The 10,630-nt window shown below is 37.8% G+C and overlaps 2 protein-coding genes across 2 annotated transcripts; both read left to right on the top strand.

The window, feature by feature from the left end:
- Positions 1–1,634: 1,634 nt before the first annotated feature.
- On the top strand, positions 1,635–2,558 carry LOC307074002 (olfactory receptor 1D2-like; the record flags this gene model as incomplete). Its single annotated transcript, XM_079733986.1, has 1 exon — positions 1,635–2,558. One exon carries the CDS (start codon positions 1,635–1,637, stop codon positions 2,556–2,558), a length of 924 nt encoding a protein of 307 aa, XP_079590112.1.
- Positions 2,559–5,955: 3,397 nt separating this feature from the next.
- LOC307073808 (olfactory receptor 51I2-like) lies at positions 5,956–6,891 on the top strand (the record flags this gene model as incomplete). The annotated part of the gene is made up of 1 exon (XM_079733770.1): positions 5,956–6,891. The coding sequence occupies one exon, from the start codon at positions 5,956–5,958 to the stop codon at positions 6,889–6,891; it is 936 nt and encodes a 311-aa protein (XP_079589896.1).
- Between the last annotated feature and the right edge of the window lie 3,739 nt (positions 6,892–10,630).

Genomic DNA, 10,630 nt, shown 5'->3' with positions numbered 1-10,630 from the left:
AACATATTTTGAGTTAACAAGACTTAATTAATAGTTAATACAGGTAATATTACCACTTGTAGTTTTGCATTGTATTCCATAAGAATAGAGTATATTAATTCAGCGCAATAAAGAGGTAATGACTCTTCTTGTGCTATTGCCCTTTACAAGGCCCCAATGATGCCTTGGTTATTAGCGTTGTTACTCATATCCAATAACGGCTTTATTGAGAGTAATTAAACAATAATTAGGAGGTTATATTGGGTGAAATCTTAATTAATGGAGTAGTAAGGGTAAAATAAGGTTATACAGAATAAGGTATTAATATGTGCCTAATAATTACTAATAAAGTGCCAGTATGTTACTAATATAAATAAGCACCTAGTTAATGGTGAATATGTGTATCTTAATATAGAGTGTTACCAAACAATGCAATGGGACAGATTTTTTTCAGATTTAGAATTCCTTTTATTAAAGGCATTGTGTGGCACTTTATTTGTGAAACATTGTCAATGTGCATACAAAACTAATCTAAAATAATCTCTAATATATTGAGATTAAGAATCAAAAAAGCGAAAAGATTGAACTTCAAACTGAATTAATCATTGTGGATATCCTAGTGTTTGAAACAACCAGAATGTCTCCCAAACGAATCAATCAAATTTTATAGCAGGCTTTACAATAAAATTATATAGGCTATGATGTAGAAAGTATGTGTTATGTCATCAACTCAATACAAGCACATTGCCAGTTAAAGACATTCAAGTGGGTAGTTTCTTTTTTTTAAATATATGCCATCAGTAAATCATGTTAAGTGTAGTCTTGTTTACAAATATAGGCCTAAACAAGGATATTAGAGATACCACTATGTAACACTATCGGTATAGTGGACTAAATGTATATTACCTAAATATGGACTCAACTTGCCCTCTAAGGTTTGAACACTTCTTACTGAAAGCAGTTTTGGCTAACCTGGTAATGTCAATCAAACATTCGGTCTACCCCCCGAAAAGTGGGCCAAGAGGCTTTTCTTTTTACATTCATAGTGAGTGGGGACTAGAGGAAATAGTTTTTTTTTTTTTTTTTCGGGGGGGGAGATTTTCCTTCAGGACGATAAAGTGGATCTGGTTTTAACGTGGCTAAACCGATTATATATTAATGAACATTTAAGCCTACTTGTTGGGCTTTGAGCCGACTGTAAAGATTTACATAAAAATTTCAAACTTTCACATGGTTTCAAGATGATGAGAAGATGTATTATTGTGTTAATACATTATATACATTCATTCAATATAAGATTGTTGCATAACTAGGTTCTGAAAAACGATGTAATGACAATTTGAATAAGGAGAATAAAGATGTAGCCAATGGGGAGTCTTGATCCTGCCCCTTTTGTTTAAGATGAGGCAGTAATAACTGACTGGATGCGTTTCAAGAAATGAATAAAAGGTGTTGAACGCGGTGATGGATGGCATCAAACCATATTTTAGCTTGTTAGCATTTTGCATGTCTAAGGAGTATGATCTGAATTACAAGACTTGGATTTGTTGAGTATGAACAGTTTTCTTTCTCAAATTGATATGTGTAAAGATGAATACATCATTTACGATCTGTATCGATATGTGTAATGGTCAATACATAATTTATGAAATGTAATGATGCGTGCAATGCTTAATACATCTTTTATGTTTTCTCTGTCTGGATTAGAAGAGGCAATGAACCAGAGACTCCCCCTTTTCTTTCTTTCTTTACTTTGCTATTTTGTCATTCTGCTGGTCAATATTGCTCTAATTCTTACCATTATAGTAGACAAACATCTTCATGAACCCATGTGCATCTTCCTGTGTAATCTCTGCATCAATGGACTTTATGGGACGGCCGGATTTTACCCCAAATTCTTCTTTGATTTGCTGTCCTCTACTCATCTCATATCCTATTCTGAGTGTCTTGTACAGGTGTTTGTCATATACTCCTATGCTGCAGGGGACTTCTCTATTCTGGCTCTGATGGCTTATGACAGACATGTGGCTATATGTCGCCCTCTAGAATACCTATCAATCATGACTAAAGAGAGAGTTGCCTTTCTAGTCTGCATGTCCTGGGTTGTACCCTTGTGTCTTGAGGTTGTTGTAATATTGATGACATCAATGCTAGAATTATGTGGGTCTCACATAGATAAACCCTTTTGTGCCAACTGGTCCATTGTTAAACTTTCTTGCACCTCAACAACCACCAACAATATTGTTGGTTTTATAACAATCCTTTTCTACTTTTGCCATTATGTGTTTATCATTTGTACATATGTGACACTTGTCAAAACATGTTTAAGATCCACAGAAGGGAAGAAAAAGTTCATGCAGACATGTCTTCCACATTTACTCTGTCTACAAAATGTCTCCATTGCCTTACTGTTCGATCTTTTGTACACTCGATATGGAACACCATCTGTACCACAGAATCTCAGGAACTTCATGGCTGTACAGTTTCTTGCCTTTCCTCCTATTCTCAATCCTCTCATTTATGGACTGAATCTCAGTAAAGTTCGAAACAGACTTGGAGGTTTCTTAAAGACCAAGTAGATTTTGAACAGTCCACCGTGAACAGATTTCAACTGTTAGATTGATCCAACTTGGAGGCTATTCTATAATAATCCCCCTAAATTTCATGTCATGTATTACAATATGTTTGATAATAGCCAAGGAGGCCGGTGCAATACCTAGATATATTATACATATATATACCTTTAACAAAGAAGTGTTAATCATTTAAACCTAAACTTTGCAGTAGTGAGAAGCATGTTGCAAGACCAGATGTGCAAAGTAAATGTTTCTTTAAAGGTGTGTTTAGCGGTTCCTACTTTATGAATCAATGCATTGTTGTTATTTAATTTAAAAAAATGATAACAGGTAATCTGCTTTTCAGAAAAATACAAGAGCTGTCCAGACTAAGAATTTTGTCATCTGTCTCGACTATATATAAATAAAAGTTTATTTTTTATAAACTTTTATTTTATTTTTAAGTGTTTTGTTAATTCTTCAGCATTGATTTATAACGTGTAATCATATTTATTATAAGGGATGCAAATCTAACTAGTAGGCCTACTCGTTTCGTAGTTGCTTTTGTTTTTGGTGAAGAAGAAAAATACGCAATTGCTTCATCCAAATGACACATATCGAAAGTCAGTTCGAAAGGGGTTATTTCAGGCCACAGGGTGAGTGTGATAAGCCATTCTGCATTTTCCTGCATTTCGTGACATCACAAGTGGGAGTGTCCACCTTCATGTAAGATGGATAGAAAAACAACATTTTCTACAGTGCACTGGTTAGGCTGGTAGACTACATCTAGGTGGACACTCCCACTTGTGATGTCACTAAAACAGGAAAATGCAGAATTTCAAATGGCTTGTAACGGCTAATCACACTCACAACTGTTGGCATAATATCACCCCTTTAATATCTATTTTATACAGTCTTTTTGCATTACACCAACAATATTTTTTGGGGAAATTTAGGGGACTTTCCCAAATTTAGGTCAGTAGACTAAGTCCAATTCAGGGTTGAGTTTATAATTTGTTGCATTTTAATTTGGTTCGGTACACGTTCACAATGGACATTGGAAGACAAACAAACATTGTCTGACCGCGATAGCACCAACTAATTTTTATCTGGTAAAAGTTAATGTCTAGATTATCTGGCTGACAATATGTTTATTATGTCCAGTTTGCTGCAAAAGTATACATTCAACCAACATGCACCTTTAGCAAACTGAACTCAATTGGAAGACTACTACAGCATGGCTTAAGGTGTGGACCCAAATGCGGTGTTTAAAAGGAGGCAGTAGTCAGCGATGCGTTTGTAAACAAAATAACATATTGACTGAAGTTGTTGACAGACGCAATACAATTGATAAAACAAAGGAGAGAAACTCAAACGCTATTACTACAGTACAACAGTACCAAGTCTGACTGAATTCCTTGTGCAAAGATCAGCAGGAAGAGAGGGGAGCTGAGGAAATCCATAGACAGCATAAAAGTTTAATTGTTTGGTCCGCACCACAGTTCAAATGAGTGTTCAAACCACTCCTAATTAACCGTACAAATGGGGAAACAACCCATGATTATATTCAAATGGACCAAACCGCTGAGTTGTGAAAGCACCTTTAGAGAAGGGAAGCTCTACACTTGACTTTGACAACCAGCCTGCCTCTCTACTGAATCTACCTAATCTACTACTAATACTACTTATTATTAGCAGGTTATAGCGGTATAAAAGACTACTCTTATATTTCTTATACCCATTAGTGCATGGCAAACTATACCGTCAACTCATATGCAGGTTATAACAGTTTTTCTCAATTGCTTAAACACATTTCCTTATAGACTACCTCACTTTCGCAAAACCCTAAACACGAATCTCAAAACTCACACACAAAATGCAAAATCCTACACTTCTCTTGCAAAAGCACACCTCAAAACAGTGTTAACTGTGCTATTTTCAAATGCTATTTTCTCTTCAAATGACAAACACATACATCATATGAGTAGACATTTCTAAGCACTCATTGAACACTGTTGTGCAGAATGGAAAATACTATAGTATGAATGGAAAACACTATATGAATGCTTCATCAGTAATATGCTTTTGCATGTTCAGTGTTACACTGTCATCTGTTGGATGTAGAATATTACCATTTAATTTAGCTGTAAATCACAGCAAACAGGATTAAATGAAAGAGATTACAAATAATAGGCAATACTGTAAACAAAACATTGGAATGAATGAATGAACGAATTAATGCATTTCTATTGGTCGTAACCAAAGTGTAGGGGCAGAAGCTTCATACACTTACCTACATACAGTATATACAGACAAACAAACACGCCTACATACAGGGTCATTGGGTCAATACTTATATCCAGTACATTCCCACCATAAGATGGATAATATCCTAAATAATGATAACCATAATTAGAATAACGATGTTCATCATCACCATTATCAACATTCTCATAGAGTGATACTACTACTACTCAATGTCTGTAATTATCTAGTGTCATGGCTTTCTTCTGTGACCCTTCTATAGCAAATGGCAGATTGCTAATTGTAAAACAGCCTTTGGAGTTTAGAAATGTTATTGGCAGTGTGCTCTGTGTGAACACCAAGAGGGGGAATAGAGGAAATTCAGGAAGAGTTTGCAAGATATAGATAATTGGGTGTAGTGTTGTGAAAAATGTGTGGTTTGGAATGGGCATCTGAGTCTAAAGCAGAAAATGTGCTTGGAGTTCAGAAGAATTGGTTTGGCAGTTGGTACACAAGTTTCAGGTTGTGCACATTGTGTCTGATGTTCCAATTAATGTGTTTAAACAATTGTGAAAAACTGCATTGTATTCTTATGTGCAAGGACGTTATGGCCACAATCTTTAAAACAATATATGCAGATGTTCAGCAAAGCATTAAAAGATCTGCAGTTTGCTGCCAAACGAAAAGGTTTTGCGATAATAAATTCAGCGATTCAAACAAATACGTTCATAGTAACATCCATTTATTACAGATTATTACTAGGCAGCCGACACAATAGCTTAAATGGTCATACCAACACTGACAAACAGGCGTGTATTGTAAAGAACAGGTGGGAATGACAATGAATCAATAAGGATTAGATGAATGGTTCACAATTTAGATGACATCAGTTGTAAGATCCCAAGGGTGCTGTTGGTGTGGCCTACAAAATGCAGATGCATTTGAGTTCTCTTCCACTGGTTTGTTTATGAGAACGGTCATGCAGAGCTTAGCGGATCAGGTTAGCCATTGCAAAAGGCCAAAGATCATCTAAATTGCTGAACTGAACTGTTTTGATTGGTCTTATCATTTTACTTTTCTCTAAATACCATTCCTGCTGCATTTCCACTCCATACAGGTGACAGCAAACTTAAGTTAAAAAGCTGCCAAATATCCTCAAGGACTGTGACTGGATGAAATGGAAAATGGTACTTTTGAGGTCTACTTTAACCTCACAATGTTTGTGAACATAGGACCCTACCGCTACCTAGCATTTGTCTTCTGTTTCCTACTGTATGCCTTTATTGTTTCTGCTAACCTTGTGATAATATTAACTATATCACAAGAAAGATCATTACATGAACCCATGTACATTTTCGTGTCATGTCTTTCTATAAACTCCCTGTATGGGTCAGCTGGACTCTTCCCAAGACTTCTACAAGACCTTTTATCAGACACCCATTTGATTTCACGTCCGGCTTGTTTCACTCAGGTATACATAATATACTCCTATGCATCCTATGAATGTACTATTCTGAGCATTATGGCATATGATAGGTATATTGCTGTATGTCATCCTTTACATTACAACAGTACAATTTCTTGTACAACTATTTCCAAGTTAGCATTATTGGCATGGCTATGCCCTGCCTTTTCTTTGGCCACAATCGTTTTATTGTCTATTAGGCTTCCATTATGTGGTAATGAGATACAGAAAGTGTTTTGTGCACCCTGGTTTGTTGTCAGATTGTCATGTATTGACACTACACTCAATAACGTTGTTGGCATGTTTGTGACTGTCAGTACGATTTTTCTCCCTCTATTTTATGTGCTGTACACTTACCTGCAAATTTATCTTGTTTGTAGTAAAAGCTCGTCAGAGTTTAAAGGAAAGGTGTTACAGAAATGTCTCCCCCACATTGTGACGTATGTTATTTATTGCATTACAGCATTTAGCGATATCGCCCTTAGCCGTTTTAACCCTAATGAGCTCAATCCAATTGTAGCTACAATTTTATCACTGGAGTTTGTAGTGATTCCTCCAATATTGAACCCTCTAGTGTATGGCCTGAAGTTACCAGAAATAAGAAGGCATATTTTCAGAATGTTGTCATGGTCAAAATCAATAACTTAGAAAATAAAGCTTACAGCACCATCACAATATCCTTTTAATACTTCACTGCCTTTAGAATAAGAATCAACTGTTGAAAATAAACATGCATTAGTGTGTAAGCATACAGACATTGTGACTTATGATCTTGAATTGATAATTTATTCACTAAAAGCTGTTCCCTCTGTGGTGGACTGTATTGAGAAACGCAACTCATAATAAAGAGTTACTTAAAGAGTGTATTACAATAAAGGGTAAAAAAAAGTATATGATAAAGAAGTCTCTGCAGAGAGGCCACACAATATGACCAGCCTCGCAGAGGTTGAAGCGCTGCAGCGAGCCCCGAACAGTGAGCCCTAACAGCAGTGAGCCCCGTACATTGGGAAGACAGCAGTGAGCCCCGTACAGTGGGAACACTGTAGTGAGCCTTGAACAGGGGGCCCACTGCAGTGAGCTCCAAACAGGGGGCCCACTCCAGTGTTGAAGCAGGGAAACGTCATTGAGGCACAGTTGCAGATAGTGAGGCCACCACTCCCTTCGGCTATCTCAGGAAGTAGCTTGTGGTACTGCTGCGTCTTAGTCAGCCGAGGCGGTAAACTGTGAGATGGTTACTATAGATAATAAGCTGGTTCTCAATAACAAGTACGCAAAGTTTGGACTTGCAGACTTGGAAGTTTGAACTTGGCAAGTTCGAACTTCCAACTACAATCTTCCGAGGACGGGACAACGCACCTGCAATTCGAACAGCAGTGGACTCGATGACGTCACCACCTCAGCTCGTCTGTTAACTGTGCTACGGCCTCATGTAGGCATATACTACTGAACAATATATAAAACAAAACCCCAGCCTCTTTTATTTTAAAATGGTCTGTAAATATTTTAAATGAATAGGCCTACATTTTTGTTATATTTTTTAAATGTTCCTATATAGCCTATTAACATAGCTTACTTACTAATATTTAAAAAAAAAACATAGGCCTTTATATGTATAAGGTATTGGTATGTTTTTGACAGATGCATGTATACACACGACACGACACGTGCGTGTCGTGTGTATAAATTAAAAGATATGTGTGTCGTGTGTATAAGCTATACATACGGCACGCACATCTGTACCCTACATATAAAAAGTGGCGGGAAAAAGATTGTAGGAGTTATTGTTGGAGAGTATTGATACAAGAATTACGAATGAGCGAGAAATACAGAGATTAGAACAGAAACACACACATACACACACACACACTCATACACACGATCGGATGGATCCGACCGGGATTTTCATTGCCGCTGCCATAGTACACTCTGATACTATGCTGGGAAATGCATTCTGGGATATTTAACGAAGTCCACACAAGTCACCTCCGATGCATCCTCTATGGAATGGCCAGTTTAAGAACACATCAAGAACACTTCCGGGTCATTCGACTGTATTTGACTTGATGCAAACTTTGAATTGGAACAATACTTGGGCTACGACTGATGACGTTTCACAAGAACGCAAGTACATAAGTACAGAAAAGAACGCGAATTGAGAAACGGCCATAATGTTTTAGTGTCTTATGGACATTTCCATTAGAAATCCTCCCTTCTGATCATAATCAAACATTATGTATCATACTAGCCACACATTTCTAACATGGGTTATCATAATAACCAATGTATTAAAATAATGAAACTAAATAAATATCTCTTAACATTTCTAATTCCCATATTGGCACTTACTTGATTATAACAACCATATAACATAGGGTAAAAATATACAAGGATTAACAAATAATCTGTACTTAAGAAAACATGAGCCGATGTGTTTTGTCTTTTGTCTTTTGACACAAAATGATGTCACAGTTGAAATCTGAAACTCTTTTAATGTATTCGGAAGTGCTTTTATGAGGTTCTTCAAGCTCTTCCTTCTGGTATGCCATTATTAATGCAGCTTCATCGGGACAACGCAGGGGCAGCGTGGAGTGTGGGCCTGTGTACCTCTTGGGGTCGTTGAAATCTTCTCCACCTCCACATCTAACCTCCCAGAGGGGAAGGCTCCACGTTATAGTGGTTTTACTCCTCAGGTGGAATGGATCATCACAGCCAGTCTCCCCCTGCTGTCCTCTCCGGGGCTGTCTGGTCTTGTAAGTGGTGCACAAAGCAGGGAAGATTCACATCTGAGCCACGTTGTGAGTGACACATCAGTTTTCATAATGTGCGTCCTGTGTGTGTTTGTGAACGCATCAGCGGAGTGGTCAGTGCGTGTGGTGTTGATGTCCGGTCGATGGAGGTATTCTGTCAAGTAGGGGACATGATCATCAGGCCGTTGAAGATGAGGATCATCAATATCGGATTGGTCAAAATATGTCTGAACCCCTTCACAACATCTTTTCACTGTATTATCAGCCACCCTACTAATTCTCTCTCTCTCGCTCTCTCTCTCTCGTTTAGTCCAGCACGAACAAACGCTGTATGAAGAGGAAATTTCGGCAGATGTGCAATCCTCACAAAAAAACACAATAGAAAGGCACAAGTTCAACACAGGGCATCAAAACCAAGGTGAGACAATTTAATTATATGTCAAGGATTATATGTCACTGATTTAAGGATCAAAGCGAAGAGCTGCAAAATTTTAATTCTGCAAGATGAACTCGTCAGATATTGACTTGTATGTGGTATGAATAATGACAGTTTGAGAAAGATTGTGCTGCGTGATAGTGAACTTACTCTGACTTAGGCTATATCTGTATGTCAAAAAGAAGAGCTGTTAAATCAGCACACAAGAACATAATCAACACCTCAAACGTCTGCTGACGTTGACACAGTGCAGTACAAATTTGCCAGGAAACAGAGATTTGAGACAAGACAGACATCATAGTCAGAAAGGAAAGCACAGCCCATCAGAAATTGTAACAATTGTGGAGGCAGCCACGCAGTTAAGAGAGTAACCTGTCCAGCATATGGTCAACAGTGTTACACATGCAAGAAACTGAACCATTTAAAAAAAATGTTGTGTCTAGGAAATCTGTCAATCAACTGGAACTAGTCCAAGACAAGTGATAGTGTCATAGATAAATCATACTATGTTGATGGAATAATACTGGAGAATGTTGACACAATGGAGTCTCATGCTAAAGAGAAAAGTGAAGCTTTTACAGCTGTTGATTTCAATGGCAAGCCTATCGGAATGAAAGTCGAGACAGGGGCAAAATGCGACGTCATATCATATGATGCGTTCAAACGTGCAGTGAAAGGAGAAGGAGTAGAGTGTTCAAAAATCATCAAATTGGTGGCATATGGAGGAAATCAGATTAACACTGTTGGTTCATTTGTCTTGTCATGTCACCGAGCAGGCCAGCCATATGCACTACAGTTTCACATCATGGAGAGAAATGTCTGGCCAGTGCTATGCTTACCAGCATGTATATGCATGCAACTAGTAACACTGAATAAGGAAGTGCATCAACTCAATGTGAATGACAATGCCAACCTGCCCCACCAGTATGAGTATGCTGATCTATTCAAGGAGGAACTTTGTAAACTACCGATCACACTCTATGAGACTAGATCCAAATGTACAGCCTGTCGTCCGTCCAACAGGCCGCCTTCCACTAGCCATGCAGGATAAAGTGAAGGCGGAGCGTGATAGGATGAAGGACCTAGGCGTCATCACTCCTGTCTCAGAGCGAACTGAATGGGTGTCTTCTATGGTGGCAAAAAACAAAAAACAAACTGAAGACACAACTGCATTGAACCCAAGAACCTCAACATGGCAAGATTC

The sequence above is a fragment of the Pollachius pollachius genome (assembly GCF_949987615.1).
Source record: "Pollachius pollachius genome assembly, chromosome: 3".
NCBI classification, from domain to species: domain Eukaryota; kingdom Metazoa; phylum Chordata; class Actinopteri; order Gadiformes; family Gadidae; genus Pollachius; species Pollachius pollachius.
This window is presented reverse-complemented; position numbering and strand designations above follow the sequence as displayed.